The sequence below is a fragment of the Diabrotica undecimpunctata genome, chromosome 5 (genome assembly GCF_040954645.1).
Source record: "Diabrotica undecimpunctata isolate CICGRU chromosome 5, icDiaUnde3, whole genome shotgun sequence".
Classification (NCBI taxonomy): domain Eukaryota; kingdom Metazoa; phylum Arthropoda; class Insecta; order Coleoptera; family Chrysomelidae; genus Diabrotica; species Diabrotica undecimpunctata.
In genome coordinates this window covers 64,967,895-64,994,615 of record NC_092807.1, presented here as the reverse complement: position 1 = coordinate 64,994,615, position 26,721 = coordinate 64,967,895, and the positions used below count along the sequence as shown (strand labels likewise).

Here is a 26,721-nt window from a genome sequence, read left to right as displayed (position 1 = left end):
GAAATTGGATCCTGCGTATTACTCTATCTTGAAGAACTCGCTAAATTGAAACCTGGTCTTGACGTGGTGTTTTACTCTGACAATTGTGGCGGACAACAAAAAAACAGGTATGTTCTGGACTGTACGAGTAGTCAACTTCAATTAGAAAATAAACTAAAAATAATCTCCTTTAATTTGATTTGGTTTTTTTTTCAGATATATGATTGCAGCCTATTTGTATGCAGTGGAAGTGTACAATATTAACTCTATTACTCACAAATATTTAGTTCGCGGTTCGCGGTCACACCCAAAACGAGGGCGACGCTGTCCACAGCATAATAGAAAAAGCTGTAAAAAAGGCTAAAAATTCGGGTCCAATTTATGTACCCGACCAGTATATTTCATTAATAAGATATGCCAAAAAGAAAGGAAATCCGCTGGTTGTTAAGGAAATGAGTTTTACTGATTTTGTTGATTTGAAAGCTTTATATGGAGAACTAGCTCCTAGTTTATTTAAGAATGTTAACGGACAAGAATTCAAAATTAGCGATGTAAAACTACTTCAGTTTGAAAAAGGATGCGAAGTATTCCGTTGCAAATTAAGTTTTAAACAACAGGAATGGGACAGCGTAGAATTTAAACCTAAGAAGAGGCGTGTTTCTGAAGTAAAATCTATTAAGGAAATTACGACAAAATCTGTTTACACCAACAAAATCCCCTTAACAGATAACAAAAAGAGGGACTTAAAAAGTTTAGTGGACAGTCTAATTATTCCCCAATTTTATAAATATTTCTTTGATTCAGTTATTGATTAAATTTCATTTTTATCTATTGCTAAGTTTTTTGTGGATTTTCTTGTTTAGTTCCGATTTTAACTTTTGTGAATTTACAAAATAGTTTAAGTAGATCCTTTTGATCTCAATAGTGTTGATATTTTTTATTTAGATTAATTTAGTTGTACCATGTATCACGTTTAAACTTGCTGTGAATGTACATTTCATACATTACTTATAAAAATATCGACAAAAATGTTGCGTTTACATATACAATACACTTTTGGAAAAACAATGACCTAATTACAAAATCAAAGTATTCCATATACACTACCTAATTTGGATATGTATCAGTCAAAACGGTTCATATTTAACTTTTTCTCCCAATAAAATCACTACAAATGACTTTCATTGACTTCTCTAAAAGTATATTGCAAAAAATAATATTTTTCATTCGTCTCCTCTGTAAAATTTTCAATTTTACAGTTACGTCATTGTTTCACTGGAACGGCGATATATAGACATATCATAATTAATCACATTAATAAATAAGGTCACTCTCTGTAAACTTGTAGTATGGAGTGTACAAACGAGGCGAAGAGACCGAGCGCATTATGTATCTCTTTTCCTTCGAATGCGTTCTCACTTAATTTTCTACGCAAGTGGACAAATTTGTCAAGTATCACCTTAAATTTGACAAGCTGTACCATGAACAGCAAGCAACTATTTTCAAAAATCTAAGACCCAGTACCAACCTTATACAAAAGTAATGTTGTTTATGAAATACCGTGTCTAGAATGTCAAAATAGCTACATTGGCCAAACATCACAATGGCTAAAACAACGCATCACACAACATAAAAGTGATTTCCGCTTGGGAAAAAACACTTGCGCAGTAGTTGAGCACTATGAAAACACCGGTCATATGCTAGACTATAACAAAGCTCACATTTTCGCAGAGGCTGATAACTACAAAAGTAGATTATTTCTTGAGATGTATCACATTAACAAAAATAAATACACTTTAAATTATAAAACGGACACTGGACAGCTAAGTGACATTGTAATATATTAAACAAAATTTATAAATATTGGAAATACCTAAAATTCACCGTAATAACAACTAACCTTAATAATTCATAAAAGAAATATCATTCTTCAAACGTTTCTTTTATTGTTATTTTTATTTTTACATTTGAAGTAACTTAAATTTTTTTATCATATAGAAAATATAATTCTCCGTTAGTTCTTAAGAATTTGTAGAAACCGATTAGCATGTTAATAGTTTTTAGGAAATTTAAAATTGTAGGTAAAATTGTTGTTTGTTATCTAAATGGTAGATGGGGATAAGTGTGACGAACTCTGGTATGTAGGAATGAGAGTTTAGCTAGATTTTTGAGGGAGAAAAGATAATCAGTTGTTTTTCCAAGGGTTCAAGGCGAACAGTCGTTGTTCTCTGGTGGTTCTCCATAGTTAGTAAGCAGTAGAAGTGAATGTTTGTGAGTTTTCTTGGAGTAAGTGTATCTGACGGAAGCTGATCCAGTAAAATATTGTAAGTTATATTTTTCTACTGATATTCCAAGAGTCACTGTTCAGGCCGGAACGAGAGATTCAGTTTATTGAGAGGAAAAGAGGTTAGCATCATGTGAACGATACGTGCATTTGAAGGAGATCATTAAAGACGATAGGCTCGCAATAATTTGTTGTAAGATTGCTGATTACCTAGGGGACTGCTAAGAATAAATAGTGTAGGATACAAGGAACAAGGATTTGGACAACTCATCATCAGAGAGATAGTTTTACCATTCGTCAGTTTTTCTTTATTAACAACACATTTTTTAACAATTGCTTTAGAAAGGATAGGAATATTTTGATCAGGAGATTTAGAAAAATTTTGATTTGAAAATTTAATTTATATTGTATATACCATTAATTTTTGAAGGTTCACGTACGTAGAACAAAATTTTGATAATCATTATATGAGATATTTTTTATTGAAGATATTTGAGTGTGAATTTTATTTCAATATAAAATGTTGTATGATATATTTTTTTATTATTCCGGTATTCTTTGAACCTTACCTATCATATGTAAAGCATAGATATTGAAGCACGAGTAAAACCTTAAGATAAGAAAATTAAATAGTGTGATAGAATCATAATTGCATCATTTAAATAAATTTAATTAATTAATTAATTAGCTAATTAATTGCTTGGCGCACCTCAGACTTTTAATATCACATTAACATATAACTATAACATATTAACTGTATATATATATATATATATATATATATATATATATCTATATATATATAGATATAGATATATATATATATATATATATGTATATATATATATATATATATATATATATATATATATATATATATATATATATCTAATTAGTTTTTCTTGGGTTTAGGCTTAATAAATTATATTACATGTGGAACTAGATTTTATTATTTTCCATAGAAATCAACGTTTCGGCAGGAAACCCTTACCTTTGTCAAGATTCTGAAATGTACAAGATTAAGAACAAGCAGTTATTGTAAAATATGTATATATATATATATATATATATATATATATGTATATACATATTTTACAATAACTGTTTGTTATATATATATATATATATATATATATATATATATATATATATATATATATATATATATATATATATAACTTACCAAAACGTAAAACGGGACACTGACAACTAATAGACCCAGAATACAGACCAACTGCAATAAAAAAAGCAAAAGATGCCCTTCTAGAGAATGCATATCCCGAACATCTAATCGAGACTATTTTTAAGTTTAGGCTTAATACTTTTTAAGACTTAATAAATTTTACAACAATACAAATAACAATAAACCCAACAGTATCAAAACTACCTATACAACTCTTCCATATATAAAAGGTTTTTCCGAACAATTGATAAATCTTTTAGCCAAACATAACATAATAGTTGCTCACAAAGGCAACAACCTTTTAAATAAATATTTCACTAAACTAAAAACACAAACTACAAAACTCAAAAAATCACATGTTGTTTACGAGATAACATGTATTAACTGTGAAGGTGTCTATATCGGGCAGACCAGTCAACTGCTTCAATCCAGAATTCGTTCTCACAAATATGACAAGAACAATGTCACTGCACACACAAAATATGAAAATGAGAAAAAGCATAAATTTGACTTCGAAAACATCAAAATTTTAAAAACCGAACAAAACAAACAAAAGAGGCAGATACACGAATCAATAGAAATAAAAAGAAATTCCAACGCAATAAATGACAAAAAAGATACACAAAACCTAAATAAACTATATTTCAATCTGATTTAAATAATAATAAATATAACACCATAACAAGCTCTTAAAGTCATATCTACACTTTAACTTTTTCGAAACATCAATGATACGCCCATATAAAAATAATTATACACTAATGACAGTAAACCATGAGATATCAGATATCAACTTTTATTTGTCACTTCATTAATGTCAGTATCCCGGTTTACGTTTTGGTAGGTTATATACGAGTATATATAGGTTATTTCACGAATATACGACTGTTTTGGATTACTTCGACAACGAATATTTTACTGTGCAAGTAGAAGTATGAAGGTAAATTGGTCTAATCATTATTCCAATAAAAAGGATCTACTAGTATGACATCTAAACTAAAACTATTTCAGTTAATAGATGTTCAGATAGACGCAAAATTTATTGTGAAATTTAATCCGAAAATAACACAAATTTTTACACAAACGCAAAATAGTTAAAGTAACAAGTCGTTACAGATATTAAAAAGTAACGAAAATTTATTTTTATTATTTTTTTGTTTTTTTTTTAATACTAATTGAATATTCGACTAAATAAATTACACTATTTGATCACTTAAGTATTGTTACATTTCGTTTAAATAACTTAATTCAAAAACCAACTTGTTTACAATACTAAACTCAATGATAGTAATTATGTACTTCAAAATCTGAATTACTGTTCTATAAACTATTAACTCTACAACTCTACAATTCAGCACATTGGACCATTTAAATCGATACCTTAAAGCGAATTTAAAACAGTCGTATATTCGTGGAATGGAGTATACATATTTTTTACAATAACTGTTTATTCCTAATCTTGTACATTTCACACTGGTATTCATAGTGAGGTCCCTTAAGCTAGCGGGGACACATGAGCGGAATCCAATTTAACCTACGTAATATTTTTTCACCAATTTTTCACTAATTTATTACCACCCTAATAATTTTTCACCACCAAACCAACCTTAAGGGGAGCGATTCTGCTGGCTTAAGGTTCAAGCTAGCAGAATTCAAAAAAAAACTTTTTGTTGATGGCATATTTTTTCACAAATTTTTCACTAATTTATTACCACCCATTACCACATTTCACCATTAGAATTAAAAAAAATATTTATGATCTACCACAGTGTTCTGCTAGGTTTTTACGAATTTATTACAACTTTAGTAATTTTTCACCCCTTACTACCCCTTTAACAAAAATTAAATAAATTTGTTTTTTCAAAAATACTTGAATACATTTACACGGTGTGTGTGTGTGCGAGTGTGTGTGTGTGTTGGTGTGTGTGTGTGTGAAAAACACTTCTGTTGTAATAATTGGTATATTTAATTAAAAATTACTACTTACCTATTACTTATTAATTACTTACTAAAAGTACTACAAATTTCACTGGACTGATAAGTCCAAAAACGTTTTGAACTTAATCCTTTAGGATTTTTAAAATTTAATTAAATATACCAATCACAACAGTGTTTTACTTCAATGTTCGAGTTTTTTAACTATATGATATACAGCCAACTCACGAGAATGATCCCTTTTTAAGTTGTAAAATTTTGTTAAAAAATAGGTGGTGTACAAAACAACAATATTGCAATGTTTAGCATATAAAAAAGTTGGTGAAGTTGGTGTTTGTGTAAATTCTAGCATTTAAAGATGTAAACTACTTTCCTTATTTGAATTTCTAGTATTTATGGGAATTATCTTCCACACTGACACATACGGATTTCAAGATTGGAGGGTTATTGGAAAACATATCCACTATTCAGCTTAAAATCTTTTTTGCAGAACATCGGAAGAGATCTTTTTCTTATAATTTTAAGGTGCTTAATCTTCATCCATAATCCAATGGGACCGAATGTTTTTCCTGAAGATCGGTTTTATAGAATAAGAACAGTTATAGACTTTTTAATAATAAAATGACTGCTCTGCGTTATCCAGTAAAATAATTATCGCTAGATGAATCGATGGTACCGTGGAAAGTTAGACTTAGTTTTAAACAATATACTAAACAAAAGACATAAAAGACGATATCAAGGTTAGAATTAATTCGTAAATTAATTTATAAAAAAGCAAAGAAAGACGGAATATCGCACGCGAACATTTACCTATAAATAATTGCTAATAAATCGGACAAACGCGAAACGAAAACGAAAAGATGCAGAGTATGTCCTATCCTAAAAATAAGAAAAAACCCAATTTATGAGTGTGTGGATTGTGCCGAGAAACCAGATCTCTCCGTCGCCGATTCTTTCAAACATTTTCATAAACAAAATAAATAAGTTAATATTTTTTTGTAATAACCTTTAATTTTTACCTATATTCAACTGACAATGAATGAAAAATCGACAAAGAATTAAAATACAAATATCTTTAAATTTTTAAAATGCTGCTAATATAAATTTATTTTACTACGCAAATAATCTATATCAGCTGTTCTGACCAACCGGTAATTTCGGTCTCATTTGAATATACCTACTTAAAATGTTTTGCAATATAAATTCTTTATGTTATACACCTAATCTTAAAATTATGTTTTGACCAATCGTTAATACTCTTCTTATTTAAATATTATTAAAATATTAAATACCTAAATTATTTTTCAAATTTTCATCTACCTAATGAATGCAAATCTTTTAACAATAGGATGCAATAGGTGCGCACGATCCCGACGACCCTCCTTTACAATCAGATAAATAATGTAATAGACGTAATAAAATTATTTCAATTTGAATATTTCTTACCTGGTAATTTATTCTGTGAAATATAAAAATTCCATTGTATTTACTAAAACTCAACTTGATTTCGGTTATTTTATATTCATAAAAAGAACTAACGATTCGATTTCGCTTAGCCATGTAATACGACTCGAATCAGAGTCAATTTTTTAAAACGGGTAAAATTTATAGTCTTTGGAATAAAGTGTTTTCATATTTTTAATATTTAAACATTGAAAAAATAAATATTAGTTAGTATAGAATAACATTTGAAAATGTTTTTCAATTAGGGTAGTTGAGAAAAACATGACTAGGCTGGTAAAAATATAGTAAAATTCTAGCAGAGCACTCTTGTGTTTTCAAAAGATTTTTTATTCACCTAGCGTCAATGTGTATCTTGTTGAATGTTTCCCATTATCTGAAGCTTAGGGGGTCAAAAATTATAAGGGTGGATCAAATTTAGTAAAAACCAAGCAAGTAATTTATATTTTCAGTTACAAGTAGAATACAGTAAAATTATAAAAATAGATTTTTTATCACCTTAAATTTTAAGGTAGTAGAATCATTGACTCCTCATAGAGGGTAGTTGAAGGGTGAAAAATTACTAGGATGGTAATGTATTAGTACAAATCTAGCATAATACTGTAGTATCTCATATTTCCGAAAAGATTTGCTTTGCATTCAACCAGCGTAAATGTGTAGATGGTGGAATTGGTGAAGTTCGTTAACATTTAGTAAAAACTAACCAGAGAGTTTCTTATTTTACTTATAAATAGTATTTAGTAAAATTATAAAACAAAACTTTTTCACCTTTAATTTAAACATAGCAGAACTATTGACTTCCACTAAGGGTTAGTCGAGGGATAAAAAATTACTAAGTTGGTAATAAATTCGTAAAAACAGCAAAATACTGTGGTATATCATAAATAATTTTTTTTAATTACGCTGGCTCGAATATTAAGCTAGCAGGAATGTTTCCAAATAAGATCGGTTTAGAGATGGAAACTTATCAGGGTAAAAATACTTTTTTATGTCAGTTATAAGTAGAGGATAGTGAAATTGTAAAAAAAGATTTTTTTCACGTTAAATTTTAACCTAACAGAATTATTGACTTATCACAAGGGGTAGTTTAGGTGTGAAAAATTACTAGGGTGGTAATAAATTAGTAAAAACTTAGCAGAATACTGAGCTATTTCAAAAATACGTTTTTTTCTTATTTTGCTGGTTCAAATATTCAGCTAGTAGGAAAGTTTTCGAATAGGTTTATGGGAGCAAAATTATCAGGATGGTCAAAGTTTAGTATAAACTTAACAAAACACTTTTTTTATTTCAGTTATAAGTAGTGGACAGTAAATTTGAAAAAAAATTTCTCCTTAAATTTTAATCTAACACAATTATTGACTTTTCACAAGGGGTAGTTAAGGGGTGAAAAATTACTAGAATGGTAATAAATTCGTAAAAACCTAGCAAAACACTGTGGTATATTATAAATATGTTTTTTAATTCTGCTGGCTTGAACCGCAAGCCAGCAGAACCGCAAGCCAGCAGAATAGCTCCCCTTAAGGGTGGTTTAATGGTGAAACAATATTAGGAAACAATAAATTAGTGAAAAATGGGTGAAAAATATGCCATCAACAAAATTTTTTTTTTTTTGAATTCTGCCATCTTGAACCTTAAGCCAGAAGAACCGCTCCCATTAAGGGTGGTTTGGTGGTGAAAAATTATTAGGGTGGTAATAAATTAGTGAAAAATGGGTGAAACTATATGTCATCAACAAAAAGTTTTTTTTTTGAATTCTGCTAGCTTGAACCTTAAGCCAGCAGAATCGCTCCCATTAAGGGGGGTTTGGTGGTGAAAAATTATTAGGGTGGTAATAAATTAGTGGGTGAAAAAATATGCCATCAACAAAAAGTTTTTTTTTTTGAATTCTGCTAGCTTAAACCTTAAGCCAGCAGAATCGCTCCCATTAAGGGTGGTTTGGTGGTGAAAAATTATTAGGGTGGTAATAAATTAGTGAAAAATGGGTGAAAAAATATGTCATCAACAAAAAGTTTTTTTTTTTGAATTCTGCTAGCTTAAACCTTAAGCCAGCAGAATCGCTCCCATTAAGGGTGGTTTGATGGTGAAAAATTATTAGGGTGGTAATAAATTAGTGAAAAATTGGTGAAAAAATATGCCATCAACAAAAAGTTTTTTTTTTGAATTCTGCTAGCTTGAACCTTAAGCCAGCAGAATCGCTCCCCTTAAGGTTGGTTTGGTGGTGAAAAATTATTAGGGTGGTAATAAATTAGTGAAAAATTGGTGAAAAAATATGCCATTAACAAAAAGATTTTTTATTTTATTATTCTGCTAGCTTGAACCTTAAGCCAGCAGAATCGCTCCCATTAAGGGTGGTTTGGTGGTGAAAAATTATTAGGGTGGTAATAAATTAGTGAAAAATGGGTGAAAAAATATGCCATCAATAAAAAGTTTCTTTTTTGAATTCTGCTAGCTTAAATCTTAAGCCAGCAGAATCGCTCCCCTTAAGGTTGGTTTGGTGGTGAAAAATTATTAGGGTGGTAATAAATTAGTGAAAAATGGGTGAAAAAATATTACGTAGGTTAAATTGGATTCCGCTCATGTGTCCCTGCTAGCTTAAGGGTCCTTTCATAGTGCGTCACCAGGAAGAGTCGCCGGCGGCGTTTCAGTTAGCGAACACTCCATCGAGATTTCATCCCCTGTTTCATAGTCAATCTTCGGAGAACCGCTAGTGGGCGATCGGTTACTTACTACTCGATATGAAAACGTAGACGTATTTGATGACAAGGATCTACAGCAATCGTACTTGTGAACTAGTCGACTGGAGTTACAATTTGCCAAATTTAAATGTAATCGTTTCTACTCATTCATATTAATATTATAATGTATAATATATTAAAATTTTTAATATTGGTAATAGTATTAAAGCTTTTAATATTGTTTTTTAATATTAATAATAATATTAAGTAATTAAATATTGTGCCTTGCTTAAAAAAAGTACGAGATAAATAACTCGTTTTTTTATATGAAAGTGCAATTTTCTTGCAAATGCTTGGTTTTTTTACAAGATTATTCGAATTGTATGAAGAGTAGCTAAGCGTTGGGTAGTCAGTGGCAAATCTACGAGGAGGGAAAAAGGATCTTCTGAATTTGCCAATACTTTGACTGAACATAAAACCAAGAGAGGATGGAATGTTGTCAGACCATTATCAATATTGAAATATAACCAGTACGTGACAAAAAACGATGTAGAATATGTTGTATGGATAAAATTTGAAAAAACACAATTTACTAGTGTGCTGATTGTGACAAAAAAACCTGGACTATGCATAGGATATTGTTTTCGCAAATACCATTCAACCAACAGATATATTGCATTTAGTATATTAGTTTAAATAAAAATTTTATTTTCTAAAGACCTTTTAATTGTTATCTGATGTCCCACTAACAATTTCTAATTTGATTTTCTATTTTATACACATTCATATGTTATAATTACTCGTACATATATTTATTTTTCTTGATTTGTTTTTTATTTATTGATATTATAATGGAAAAAGTGATAGGTTTGTATAGAATTTTGAGTAGTATTGAGCAGGAAAATTTGGAATTTTAAAAAGGGAGAATTGTAGATATTTATTAATTACTTTAACACAGCTAAGTGAAAGAGCGCCAAACGGTGTAACATAAAATTGAAATCAATTAAAATGTTGTTCAATAAGTCTTCTTCGTACAATATGTCCAATATTTTGAGCTTGATTCGGTATGTGAGGTTCATTATCATCTAGTTCTTCTTCCACATTATCTTGTTCATCATTTACATTATTCACTTTGATCCCAATATTGTGAAGAACTGCACATGTCACAATTATTTCTGAAACTCTTTCCAATTTATTATTTAAACCCCCACTCAAACAACAAAATCTTTTTTTCCACAATCCAAACAATCTCTCAATGGTATTTCTCGTTCTAATATGAGATCTGTTATACCTTATTTCTTGTTCAATTCCAGGATTTAAAAGAAGCGTCATTAAACACAGTAAACAAGCATAGCCACTATCTCCAAGAAGAAATCCTGTTAAACTGCCATTCTCGAAACGGTGTTTCACTGAACTATTATTGAAGATCATCGAATCATGTTCTCTTCCAGGCCAACGAGCTACAACATCGAAAATTTCTAAATTGGGTCCACCCACTACTTGGACGTTTATTGAAAAACATCTTTTCCTGTTTCTATATACTCGGCTATATTCCCTCCAGGACTTTTTATTGGTATGTGGGTACAGTCTATACACCCTGTTACTTTGGGAAAATTGGCAATATCGTTAAACAGCCTTTGGTTCTTTTTCTGGTTTTCGAGACCTTTAGAAAATTTTATATATGTGGGCATATAAGCAAGTAGGCGGGAAATTTTAAAAATGCATCTCGAAACCGTGGGTTGTGAAAATCCTTTAAGATCTCTAGTTACAATCTAAAAATTAAATTAAAATTAACTATACTACGATCTACCATTATATATATATATATATATATATATATATATATATATATATATATATATATATATATATATATATATATATACATATATATATATATAAATATATAATATATTACAATATTAAAAAATATATACATATATCATGTTCTGAAAATATATTCTTTAATTTATCCTACCTGAAAATTTCCAATAGCATAAAATCTCAAGGCAACTATAAGACATAAAATGGGTGGAAACGGTAATCCACGTCGATTAATTTTCACCATTTCATCATATATTACTGGCAACATTATTTCAATAACTGTTTGTTTTCGAAATCTATACCTTTTTCTAAATTCATTATCATTATAAAAGTGTAATGGATTTTGCATGTCCCTTATATATTTTCTGGGTACTTGTAATATATCGTATCGCTTTACAACAAAAACTTAGTAAAAAACATTAAGGTTTATTTTAAAGTGTAAAGAACTAGAAAGATCATTAGATTGCACTTCCAACAAATTTATTTAAAAAATTAGATTTTAATTTTAACTTTAGGTAACATTATAAGTTATTAAAGATTAATAGTAATAAAGATAAAATGAAGTTACCAGTCTTTAGCTTACTGAGTCTCGTTGGTAAATGAATTTACAGGTTTGACACCCACGCACAACAACGTGAATAGAAGTGGCCTTGAGGTCAAAATGACATAAACAGCAAGGCAAGCTACCAACCTCTATGTATTAAGGCGGTATATTCAAAGAATGTGATAAATTTGGTTGACAACTTGTCGTTAAAAAACCAAACAATGAAAGGAAAAGGTGGTTAAGATCACCACTTACCCTACAGTGATTGATCCGTCAACAAAGAACAAAGCAAGAGAAGTCAATCCAATATATCATATATTATAATATTATGACGTCACTAGTTAGCCAGCTAACAGGTGAAGATTAATAAAACTTCCACAGTCCAAAGGTTCAAACATTAAGGACCGTAATGAAAAGGATTCTATGAATCAGATTCAATTTAAAATTTTATCAAACAAGTTCATCAAAAAGAACAATTACTTAATTATGTAAAAGTGATATTGACAAATAATTCATAAAAAGTAAGTTGATAAATCTTAATTAAAGAAGGAATAATTTATTTATATTTTATTTTTATTTTTATTTAAATTTATTATAAGAAAATGTGATAAAGAAAACCCCAATGTGGGACAAAATTTAAGTAAACAACATATCAAGCCTAATTCTGTAAAATTAATGCATGATAAATTTGGCTCAAATTACTAATGTCCGTTCTCTTATTTAGAGTATTAGGATGTTTTAATATTGCACACATTTCTAAAAACTGTCTTTTAACGAGATTGCGTTCAGTGCCAAGAATTTTAACTTCATTAAAGTTTACTTCATGCTTAGTGTTGATGGCATGTTGGGCAAGAGCACAAGTATGCTTAGATAAATTGATATCACTGCGGTGTGTCGTAAGACGCCCTCTCAGTGATCTCCCAGTCTGACCGATGTAACATGAGTCACACTCAGCACAAGGTATATGATATATTACATTCACTTGTTCCAGAAGGGACAGAGGTGTTTTAGTTTTAGAGAACAAATTCCTGACAGTCTTAGCATTCTTAATAGCAATTTTAACAGATACGTTGTTATGTTTGTACAGTTTAACGAGTTTCTCAGTAACTTGAGGAAAATAAGGTAAAGAGGAGTAATGGGTAGTTGGATTCCCAAGTACAGTATTAGGCAGAACAGTGTTATTAATTGAATTATTTGATATTATTCTAAGTTGGTCACCATTGGGTATATCATTTAAAGAAAAACCATAGCTTTGAGCGAAAAGGTATTTATTAATAAGGGAGGATGGATAGGAATTCTCAATCAGAATATTTTTAAGTAATTGCAAGGATTCCCTTCGATTAATCGGATGTATCAGTCTATTTAGCCTGCAGCTTAAAGCTTTAATAAGGTTTAATTTATATTTAAAGGGATGACAAGAGTGGTAGTTGAGAAACCTATTAGAGGCCATTGGTTTCCTGTACCAACTTGTAGTAAGGGTGTTATCTCCCATTCTAATGACACGCATGTCTAAGAAGGGAATACTATTTGTGTTAGAGTCCTCAAGTTCAACAGTGAACTGTAAATGAGGATCAAACTCATTGAATAAAGACAAGGTGGCCTGAATCTTGTCTGGAGGTAAGGCTAGTAATAAGTCATCAACATACCGTTTAATAAAAGGGATTTGGAAATCTAAAAGACCCAGACGGTCAGATACTAAATCATCCAGTACATAATTAACTAGGATGGGAGAGATTGAGGAACCCATAGGTGTCCCAAAAATTTGAAGGTAATATTTGTCGTTGAAGACCAAAAAATTAGTGTCAAATATTAATTGTAAAAGTTCTGCAAATACATCCCAGGATACAGGACAGTTTGGTTGGATGGAGTTCCAGTGATTTCTTAAGGAGGTAATAACGCTCGAAAGAGGTAAATTAGTGAAAAGAGATACCACATCAAAACTCACTAAAATGTAGCCTTGTGGAAGTTCAAAATTATTAATAAATTCACTAAAATGAAAAGAATCAACAATATTAAAGTTGTTATTATAATTATAAGATTTAGATAAGATGTCAGTTAAAAATTTTGCAATATTAGTATTTGGTGAATTAATGGAGGAAACAATTGGCCTCATGCTCAATGTGGGCTTATGTATTTTAGGTAGACAATAAAATCTGGGAGCATATCCATCATAATTATGTAAAAATTTTGCAAGTGGTTGATCTATGATCTTAATATTTTTTAAGTGTGTAATGAATTTATTTATTTTATTTGTAAATTTAGAGCAAGGGTTGGTAGAAAGAGGTTGATAGTATCTATCATCATCTAACAACGATTGACTAAGATTAAGATATTGATCTCTATCCATGAGGACAGTAGCATTCCCTTTATCACTAGTAAGAACGAGAAGATTAGGGTGAGTTTTTAAAAACGATACCGTCTCCCTGTAAATCTTATCTAACTCCGATATGGGTTGTCTAGAGCGATTAGAATAGTTCAACAGAATATTATTGGAAGAAGACCTAAGAGATAAAAGGTCAGAATTGTCAGCATGTGACAAAATATTTTCCACATCTGCTAAAATTCTACTAACAGAATAATCTCTGAAAGTTGGCTGTAAGCCAAATTTGGGGCCCAAGGATAACAATTTGAGAATGTCCTGAGGAACCTCAGTACTGGATAGACTGAGGTTCCTCAGAACCTATTAGTACTGAGGTTCCTCAGGACATTCTCAAATTGTTATCCTTGGGCCCCAAATTTGGCTTACAGCCAACTTTCAGAGATTATTCTGTTAGTAGAATTTTAGCAGATGTGGAAAATATTTTGTCACATGCTGACAATTCTGACCTTTTATCTCTTAGGTCTTCTTCCAATAATATTCTGTTGAACTATTCTAATCGCCCTAGACAACCCATATCGGAGTTAGATAAGATTTACAGGGAGACGGTATCGTTTTTAAAAACTCACCCTAATCTTCTCGTTCTTACTAGTGATAAAGGGAATGCTACTGTCCTCATGGATAGAGATCAATATCTTAATCTTAGTCAATCGTTGTTAGATGATGATAGATACTATCAACCTCTTTCTACCAACCCTTGCTCTAAATTTACAAATAAAATAAATAAATTCATTACACACTTAAAAAATATTAAGATCATAGATCAACCACTTGCAAAATTTTTACATAATTATGATGGATATGCTCCCAGATTGTATTGTCTACCTAAAATACATAAGCCCACATTGAGCATGAGGCCAATTGTTTCCTCCATTAATTCACCAAATACTAATATTGCAAAATTTTTAACTGACATCTTATCTAAATCTTATAATTATAATAACAACTTTAATATTGTTGATTCTTTTCATTTTAGTGAATTTATTAATAATTTTAAACTTCCACAAGGCTACATTTTAGTGAGTTTTGATGTGGTATCTCTTTTCACTAATTTACCTCTTTCGAGCGTTATTACCTCCTTAAGAAATCACTGGAACTCCATCCAACCAAACTGTCCTGTATCCTGGGATGTATTTGCAGAACTTTTACAATTAATATTTGACACTAATTTTTTGGTCTTCAACGACAAATATTACCTTCAAATTTTTGGGACACCTATGGGTTCCTCAATCTCTCCCATCCTAGTTAATTATGTACTGGATGATTTAGTATCTGACCGTCTGGGTCTTTTAGATTTCCAAATCCCTTTTATTAAACGGTATGTTGATGACTTATTACTAGCCTTACCTCCAGACAAGATTCAGGCCACCTTGTCTTTATTCAATGAGTTTGATCCTCATTTACAGTTCACTTTTGAACTTGAGGACTCTAACACAAATAGTATTCCCTTCTTAGACATGCGTGTCATTAGAATGGGAGATAACACCCTTACTACAAGTTGGTACAGGAAACCAATGGCCTCTAATAGGTTTCTCAACTACCACTCTTGTCATCCCTTTAAATATAAATTAAACCTTATTAAAGCTTTAAGCTGCAGGCTAAATAGACTGATACATCCGATTAATCGAAGGGAATCCTTGCAATTACTTAAAAATATTCTGATTGAGAATTCCTATCCATCCTCCCTTATTAATAAATACCTTTTCGCTCAAAGCTATGGTTCTTCTTTAAATGATATACCCAATGGTGACCAACTTAGAATAATATCAAATAATTCAATTAATAACACTGTTCTGCCTAATACTGTACTTGGGAATCCAATTACCCATTACTCCTCTTTACCTTATTTTCCTCAAGTTACTGAGAAACTCGTTAAACTGTACAAACATAACAACGTACCTGTTAAAATTGCTATTAAGAATTCTAAGACTGTCAGGAATTTGTTCTCTAAAACTAAAACACCTCTGTCCCTTCTGGAACAAGTGAATGTAATATATCATATACCTTGTGCTGAATGTGACTCATGTTACATCGGTCAGACTGGGAGATCACTGAGAGGGCGTCTTACGACACACCGCAGTGATATCAATTTATCTAAGCATACTTGTGCTCTTGCCCAACATGCCATCAACACTAAGCATGAAGTAAACTTTAATGAAGTTAAAATTCTTGGCACTGAACGCAATCTCGTTAAAAGACAGTTTTTAGAAATGTGTGCAATATTAAAACATCCTAATACTCTAAATAAGAGAACGGACATTAGTAATTTGAGCCAAATTTATCATGCATTAATTTTGTAGAATTAGGCTTGATATGTTGTTTACTTAAATTTTGTCCCACATTGGGGTTTTCTTTATCACATTTTCTTATAATAAATTTAAATAAAAATAAAAATAAAATATAAATAAATTATTCCTTCTTTAATTAAGATTTATCAACTTACTTTTTATGAATTATTTGTCAATATCACTTTTACATAATTAAGTAATTGTTGTTTTTGATGAACTTGTTTGATAAAATTTTAAATTGAATCTGATTCATAGAATCCTTTTCATTACGGTCCTTAATGTTTGAACCTTTGGACTGTGGAAGTTTTATTAATCTTCACCTGTTAGCTGGCTAACTAGTGACGTCATAATATTATAATATATGATATATTGGATTGACTTCTCTTGCTTTGTTCTTTGTTGACGGATCAATCACTGTAGGGTAAGTGGTGATCTTAACCACCTTTTCCTTTCATTGTTTGGTTTTTTAACGACAAGTTGTCAACCAAATTTATCACATTCTTTGAATATACCGCCTTAATACATAGAGGTTGGTAGCTTGCCTTGCTGTTTATGTCATTTTGACCTCAAGGCCACTTCTATTCACGTTGTTGTGCGTGGGTGTCAAACCTGTAAATTCATTTACCAACGAGACTCAGTAAGCTAAAGACTGGTAACTTCATTTTATCTTTATTACTATTAATCTTTAATAACTTATAATGTTACCTAAAGTTAAAATTAAAATCTAATTTTTTAAATAAATTTGTTGGAAGTGCAATCTAATGATCTTTCTAGTTCTTTACACTTTAAAATAAACCTTAATGTTTTTTACTAAGTTTTTATAAATTTTTTTTTATATACATGTATTTTTATCACATGTTCTTTTGCTGTGCTAATTTTGTCAAATTGCAAACTTTGCCTAGTTTCAATTAATTGTTATATACAACGTTAACTCTGAATGTCCAGCTTTGTAAGCTTTTTCATATTTTTAACATCACTGACTGCTACATGTCTTTGTAAGGTAACACACTTTTGTTGTAACTTCTCTATGGATGTTTGGTTTCATATTGTTCTTTTTAGATAAACTGATGATGCTTTCTGAGCAGAAAGCGAAACGTCTTCAATAAATAGATGAAGTAGCCACCTTCTTTGTCTTTTCTTTCTCCACTTTGACCGAAAAACCCACCACTCTTCGAGTGTACCTTAGTTTATATATATATATATATATATATATATATATATATATATATATATATATATATATATATATATATATATATATATATATATATATTTATATATATGATGACAAGCTATATATATTATATGTACTATATGTCTCACATCGTTTGAATTAATGTGTCATCGGCTAGTTGATTATTTTATGATCAATCAAAGGCCCTTTTCAGGTCAATAAAGCAAATTTATCTAATATTTACCTTATGGTTGATGTATAAAGCAAATATGTCTATTATCATCCATAGTGTCATGTGATATGTCGTATATCGCTATACGTTCAATCCTCCCCTTTTATTTGCTACGTCGCATGTTAGGATTCGATCAGTTATTAATTTTGTACACAGCATGGGGCCTTCTGTAAGTCAATAAATCAAAATTTGTCTTCTGGTAAAACTATTTTTATCCATAGCATTAATAATAAAGATACTGTGTAGTGCTCTTTTAGTAGTTGCCTTGTTTGTTTTTTTGTCATGTTAGGTTTTGATTAGTTGTTTATTTTGTACCCATCCAAACTCTATTTTTATCTATAGTGCCCTATGATATGTCGTATGTTGCTATAGGTTCATTAATAATGAAGATACTCCGTAGTGCTCTTTTGATAGTCTCTTTGTTTGTTTTTTCTATCTAAATATATTCTTTATATCATCCCCTTTTATTTGCTACGTCGCATATGAGGATTCGATCAGTTGTTTATTTTGTACACAGCCTGGGGCCTTCTGTAAGTCAATAAATCAAAATTTGTCTTCTGGTAAAACTATTTTTATCCATAGTGTTCTATGATATCTCCTATATCGCTATACATTCATTATTAATAAAGATACTGTGTAGTGCTCTTTTAGTAGTTGCCTTGTTTGTTTTTTTGCCATGTTAAGTTTTGATTAGTTGTTTATTTTATATACAGCCAAAGGCCTTCTTTAAGTCAATAAATCAAAATTTGTCTTATAGTAAATCTATTTTTATCTATAGTGCCCTATGATATCTCGTATGTTGCTATACGTTCATTAATAATGAAGATACTCTGTAGTGCTCTTTTGGTAGTCGCCTTGTTTGTTTTGTATATATATATATATATATATATATATATATATATATATATATATATATATATATATATATCCCCTTTCATTTGCTATGTTGCATGTTAGCATTTATTCAGTTATTTATTTTGTACTTAGTCATAGGCCTTCTTTAAGTCAATAAATAAAACTTTGTCTTAGTTAAATTATTTTTATGCATAGTGCCCTATGACATCGCGTATGTAACTATACCTATATTAATAATGGAGACACTGTGTAGTGAACTTTTGCTAGTCGATTTGTTTGGTTTTCTATCCTATTATATTCGTGATATCCTTCTCTTTTATTTAACGTATCACACGCTCCAATCGGACTAAACATAAAGGAGATATGATGTAATGCTGCCTTAGCAATGCCGCAATGTGTGTTTTTTCTTTCTTACCTTATTCGCTACCGCCGATCCGACAAACTATTTTACCCCCACCACAATACATACAGCATAAAAAAATATTTAATTCTACATAATTCTGTTTAAGGTGATTTAATTTTGTTTAATTTTATTTACCTTTATTTAATTTTATTCTTAATCTTAGCCTTTTTCTTATTTAGTTTTTATTTTATTTTATTTTGGTAAAGCGTTAACGTTTTAAACGTCATTTTATTTTTATAGTAAGTGTATGTTTATCTTACCCAGTGACATATAATAAATATATATTATACGTCGTCGATGTTACCTTACAATTACAGTAATCTATATTTTTAGCAATTTTCAAAAAAATTAATTAATTCAGATTTCTTTGCTCAGATGAAGTTAGGAGTTTATATGTAAACTGGCATAAAGGTTTAAATTATTTTGTATTAATCTCTACATTAAAAATATTGTTAAAATAATTTTTAATTGTATTAATATGTTATTAATACAGTATTATTAATGACACGTATCGTTTGAATAACAAAATATGATTGATTGAAATATGGCGCCGTTACTTTACTGGACTTACGGTGTGACCTATCATCATAGCCTTATATATATATATATATATATATATATATATATATATATATATATATATATATATATATATATATATATATATATATATATATATATATATATATATATATATACATCCTACTATCATTTTCGCATCGATACATTATGCTTTTACCATCAATTTAGCATCGTCTTGCAAAGTAGCATCTGTATATCGACGCTACTTTACAAGACCTTAATAACTTTTTTTCTGTACTTGTTACAAGAATTTTAACCATCTCATTGATTAGAGTTTTGATACCGTGTTGGTATTTTAAAATATCCGCTTTCTCTTTTTATCCCTTACTGAGTTATATAAGTTTATTCCAGAAAATGTTTGAGTCTAAAATGATGGTACAGTGAAAATATTATATATATTTAGTTCTGGGTTTTACCGTTTACTCGCTGCCATTATATACATGAAAATGTATATCCCACTTTCATTATCAATCATTTTGCATCAGAAATTTGGCATCGTTGTTGAATATAATATTACCACAACGAAATAGTAAACTTAAGAATATATATATATATATATATATATATATATATATATATATATATATATATATATATATATATATATATATATATATATATATATTTTCCATCCACAAATCATTCTGGCATCATGTTTGGTTAAAAGTAACGGGTTATGATATATTGCAACTACCTATTGTATCTTCGCTCCAATTGGTCCAGTCGCGACGTACAGCCCCTCAAATGATAGGATTTAACCAATAAAATACAATAAGACAGAAAAATCAAATATAGCAGCATGTCAAAAAGGCCTTAATTATATATCTTCGTTTCTATAAGTCCAATCGTGACTTACAGTATCTCAAATGACAGGATTTAACCAAAACAATGAAATAAAAAAATTAAATACAGCAACATGTCAAAAAGGCCATAGTCACGTATCTTCGGTCCTATTAGTCCAATCGTGACGTATAGTACCTCTAATGATAGGATTTAGCATAAAGAATACAATGGGATAGAAAAATCAAATGCAGAACAATGTCAAAAGGGCCTTAGTTGTGTATCTTTAGTTCTATTAGTCCAATCATGACGTGCAGTACCTCAAATGAAAGGATTTAACAAATAAAATACAATGAGGTATAAAAATTAAATGGAGTAGCATGTCAAAATGGGCTTAGTTATGTATCTTCGGTCCTATTGGTCCGATCGTGACGTACGATACCTTAAATGATAGCACTTAACCAATAGAATACAATGACATAGAAATTAAATACAGCATCACGTCAAAAGGGCCTTAGTTACGTACAGTAAAAGCCAAATAAAGTTGCGTGCACGTCACCAAGGTCGTAATTCTATTGTATGTGTGGCTACATTTCTATAGAAAAGTGTATGTTACTTTAGTTTGCTAAACAATCACTTCTTAAAATAACCCGATCAATAAAAAAACTTTTGTAACAAAATAATGTATATACAATATAGCTTTTTTGGATTTAGACGTACCTCATTGTACAATTTTGTGTTGAAATGTTCATGAAGAAACCACCAATTAATGACGGAGTATTAGTCACTACCAGAAATATTGTCATGTTGCCGCGTCGTTTGTTGAGTTTTCAATCAGTGTTCTGTGACTTTTGTACTCATCGATTCATCATATCATCGATTTTTGAGGTTATCTTGTGAAAAACATTTATTTATTTATCAAAATGTCCAAACAGCTGAATAGTCGACGCAAAGAACTTGTGGCTCCATTAGTTAACTATTTTAAAGGAGAAAGGAATAATAATGGCCCTCTGTTCTCTTAAACACTGTACAAGAGGAAATATGCGAATAAAATATCATTACTTTACTTTACAAAAATTTGTATTATTTTAGCGTGTAGCTGCTGCTTTAAAAATCAGTGTAAGAACAGTAAGCAGCATATGTCAAATGCAGAAAAAAGGTGAACAGTTCGAGTCACCAAAGAAAACGCGTTGCACTAATAAACGAGTAAAAAATACAACTTTAAATACAAGCTCTATTCATGATACTATTTACAATATGTACCAAAGAAGTAAGTATGATTATAACAAATATACATTTAACATAATTTTATTTCTTTATGGTTTTAGAACAGCACGTAACGGTTCAATTATTGTGGTCCCAATTGAAACAAAGTATATAGTGGACGATATGGCAGAACAGTATGGATACAAAGTTTTACGTCCCATTGTATCTTTAACCCTATTAAATTAATTTGGGGCATAGCAAAAAATTATTACAATAGGCACATTGGTATAGATGGTAACAGCGCTAACAACTACCTAAACATGTGGCATGAGGCACTTTACATGATTACTCCTAATATGTGGAAAAACTCTATCAATCATACTGAAAGAGAAATATTTAAATGGTATAAGAGAGAAAGAATATTTGATCGTCAAGAAATTAGTCCAATAGTAATAAATGTTAATAGGGGAGAGAGTGACACTAATGTGGAATCAGATTCAGAAAATGTTTAGTTAGTTGATGTTGTTTTTTTAATGTCATGTTTTGTCTTTGAAAATGCGTTCATTATTAAAAAATATTTTATTTTATTGCTTGTGGTTTTATTTTGATTATATTTATTGTTTGGTATCTCAGTAATAAAGTAATAACCTTACCACTTTTATTTTGGAATTCCTTACTTTGTGAAATCTATTCATGAATGTAATTAACAAAATATAAATAAAAAAAAAAACACTCATTTTCAAATTCCATTTAATATAGTGTGAAATTTGCTACCTTCACCTTTTTTGTTTACTTCAGTTCTTTTCTGTTAATTTTCATACTTCATCAACCATCTGACAACGCTGCAAATGTTCACAATGATGACGTGAACGCAACTTTATTTGGCTTTCACTGTATCTTCGTTTTTAGTGGCCCAATCGTGACGTTCAGTACCTCAAATGATAGGATTTAACCAATCGAATACAATAAGATAGAAAAATAAAATATATCAGCTTGTCAAAAGGGCCTTAGTTATGTATCTGTGGTCCTATTAGTCCAATCGTGACGTTTCGTACCTCAAATGATAGAATTTAACTAATAGAATACAATGAGATATAAAAGTTAAATAGAGTAGCCTGGCAAAAGGGCCTTAGTTATCTATCTTCGATCCTATTAATCCAATCGTGACGTACAGTACCTCAAATGGTACCATTTAACCAATAGAATACTACGACGTAGAAATCAAACACATCAACACGTCAAGAGGACCTTAGGTATATATCTTTGCTCCTATATATTTTATGTCAAAAGAGCCTTAGTTGCGTATATCCGGTCCTATAGGTCTAATCATGACATATGGAGCCTAAAATGATAGGATTTCACGGAGATAATACGATGGTGGAGAGAAATTAAACATGGCGGCATCTAATAACACCTTAAACTGGCAGCAATAAAACGAATTAACGCACAGAGGTGTGTGGCATATTACGTGACAGGATTTAGCGAATAGCATACGATTACGTCGTACATCTCTTTGTATACGTCCACTTTTAGTTAACTACTTAGTATGTATTCAGTACTTTGCTTTACATTGTTGAGGCATGGACTCTTAAACAGAAGAATGTTAAAAATCTGGAAAGCTTTGGGATGTGGTGCTACCGCCGTATACTAAAAATAAGTTTAGTGGATAAAATTACAAATTAAGAGGTAATACGCAGAATAAATAACGATCCAGAAGTTATACTGAATATAAAAAAGAGAAAACTTGAATACTTTGGCCACCTGATGAGAGGACAAAAGTACACATTCCTACAAAATATAATGCAAGGAAAAATCCAAGGACGCAGAAATCCAGGCCATAGAAGAATGTCCTGGATGAGAAATTTAAGAGAGTGGTTTGGCTGTACCACTAACGAATTATTCAAAACAGCAGTAAATAAAATTAGAATCGCCCTAATGATATCGAATTTCCGATAGGAGAGGCACTCAAAGAATATATGATAAACTCGAAAAATTTCCAATGTTCACTGTTAGACATATGCCTCCCGTTCACTGCACACATTTACTGCTCCTTGACGCTGTGACGAATGAGATAGGATTTAACAAATAGAATGACAGAAAACTAAACAAGACAGTGTGTCAAACGTGGAATTCGTCGTAGAACGTGAAATATTAGCGTAAAATTATATGATGGCCATAGACGGTTCTTTAATACCCAGCAAACGACTCGCTTTGTAAAGTTACATAGGCGGGATCTGTGCGAGAAAAAGTCGATCATTCGTTTTATAACCCAAAGGGGACCACAAAATGTTCAACGTTAAAATGTGAGATAATGTAACGGTATGACATATCTTTTTTCTCCCGCACGGGTGCATGCCTGTGTACCTATACAAGGGGAGCCGTGCATAACCTTTAAGTCGATCGTAGTACATAACTGCAACAACAAGTATGTTGAAGACTTGGGTTAGTATATACAGTGCATTCCGTACGTTTTTTAAACATGATTAGGAAATTGTTGACTGAAGACTATTAAAGAAGTTCTTAAAATTTTTGCGGGTCACCTTCTTTTCTGTAAATAGAGTGTATATTGTTATCCATTTAATTTTTTTCCTCAGTTGAATAATTCCTGCTGGTATTTGGTCTAAGCTTACTTCTATTCCCCATTCAAGCTGTTTCATAGCTAATTCTACTTCCTCTTTATAGTACCCTGTTCACCTGTTTTGGTAATTTCGGGCTATTTCATCTCTTATAACATAAAACGGTTGTTTCAGATATCTTTATCGCGTTTCCTTTTTTTATGGATGAATATGCTGCCGTTTTCATCTTCTACTATTTCATATGGAGCTACACGATTAACAATTCCAAATCAAGAAATCACAAATAACACTCCGAATTATAATATACAACTAATAGTCGAAAAATGAAGAGCAAGAGGTAAATCACCAAGAAGCCGAAATCTTAATGACGAACACAAATATAATCGACTAATCAGACAATTAAGATCAGCGCTACATGATGCACGCAATGCCACATTTAAACACTACATTAGTACATTCTCTAAAGAAGATCATTCAGTATGGATAGCAACAAAAACACTTTAAGAGACCTGAACAACACAACCCACCAATTAAGAAAGATAACGTTAGTTGAGGAAGATCAGACCAGGAAAAAATGTCAACATTTTCAGAATACCAGATAATAATATTCAAGCAATAGAACACTGAAAACTTTTATTTTTAACTGTACGCTCATGAATGACTTACCATTTTTTAATAACACTTAATATTGCACTTTTTTATTGTATTTTTCTCATCGTTCAAGATAATTCTTATAGGGATATATTAATTTATAACATACGGTCTTATGATCTTATTACGGCTTTAAGATTATACGACCTAAATGTATCTTGTACCGCACTACTAATTGAGAATTATGTTATTAATGTGATAAGAGTTCCGGATATACGAGACACCAGTGACTCATGCCGCACTGATAAAAATCCGACAGGAATACGCATTTCTAAAAAAAAATAGATTAATTTGTTTTGTGTATTAATTTAGTTTAGTTTAGTCGAAAAAGAGTTGCAGTAAAAGATTTTTCTAAATATAGAATGTAAACCATATTTCCAATGCTTTGTGAAAGAGAACCAGTTTATATTATTCCGGACGACGTAATAACACCTTCTTTTAGAATATTGGTCGATGAATTGAAATCATTGTTCGAGAAACGAATTATTCATGTGCAGATGTTTTACTATAAAAACATGTAAAACCAAAATCCCGATTAAAAAAGTTGCAACCAGTTACTCACGATGAAACTTGACCCCATTATCGATTTTACAAGTGATAAAATGGGTCGACAAAAGACCAGTTTTAATTCTTACAACATTTAAACTTAATAGTTGTATCTTGGTTTAATAAAATGAAAAGAAAAATTATACACAAGTACTAAAACCACAAACTATTCTCCATTATAACTTGGTAAAAAAGAGTGTTGATTTTAGTGATCAAGTGGCTTCTTACCAAAGCCCAATACGCAAAATTCTGAAGAGGTACCAGAAAGTGGCAGTGGAATTAATATTTAATACCGCATTTAATACCGCAGTAGTCAATGCTTAGTTGCTAAATAATAGAAAACGTAAAAAAAGCGACAACATATCCTTGAGTTCAGACTGGAGTTTGCGAAGGCATTTGCAAATAAAGAAATGTTGTAACCCTCACGACCAGTTACACCCAAAAATACCATCTCAGGCAAAGCGATGTAGATAATACAAAGAGAAGAAAGTGTACAAGATGTTACAAAATTTTAAGAAGAAGCATGACTAGTAGAAAGGCCGATAGAAAAGTTAAAAAAGTTAAAACATACTCTGAAGAATGTGATGGCAAAATTGCAATATATCTAGTGTGCTTCAATGAATCACATTAAAAAACAATTTTACTTAAACAAGAACTATTATTGAGTAAAAATGTATTGTGCCTCAACTGGCCTTCTAGTAATGGAAGTCGTAAGTTGATAGTTTCTAGTAGAACGTTTTTATTGTTAATTACCTCCGTAAAAGTGAGTTATAGTATTTATAAAAAAATAGATGTAAATAATATGCCTTCGACATCTAAAAAAGCTAGATGTGAACATAAACGTAGATTCACCACTGCTGAATTACAATTATTGTTAGAACCATCTGGCGAGGACGATGTAGATTAAATGAATGGTGGAAGTGACTCTGATTGACTCTGATGAAATATTTGCGCAAAGTCGTACAGAAAAATCGAGGATTGCGTTGTGGAAAGAGACAACACAAACATAATTTAAGACTTTTCTCGGGCTTATCTTCCATATGGGGACAATTAAGATGAACCGTCTGAATGACTACTGGAAAAGTATGGGTAACTTCTATAATAATGTTGACTTGACTAGACAATTGCTCATAGCCCATATTAAGAAATAACCGAATAGACAATCC

At 30.5% G+C, this 26,721-nt stretch overlaps 1 protein-coding gene across 1 annotated transcript in view; it reads right to left on the bottom strand.

Moving 5' to 3' along the window:
- Nucleotides 1–11,025: 11,025 nt before the first annotated feature.
- The window catches only part of LOC140442227 (uncharacterized), a 35,694-nt gene continuing 19,998 nt past the window's right edge, over nucleotides 11,026–26,721 (bottom strand). The window contains exon 2 of the mRNA XM_072533304.1: nucleotides 11,026–11,289. Coding sequence (XP_072389405.1) covers nucleotides 11,026–11,289 — 264 coding nt within the window. The remainder of the gene's footprint in view (nucleotides 11,290–26,721) is intronic.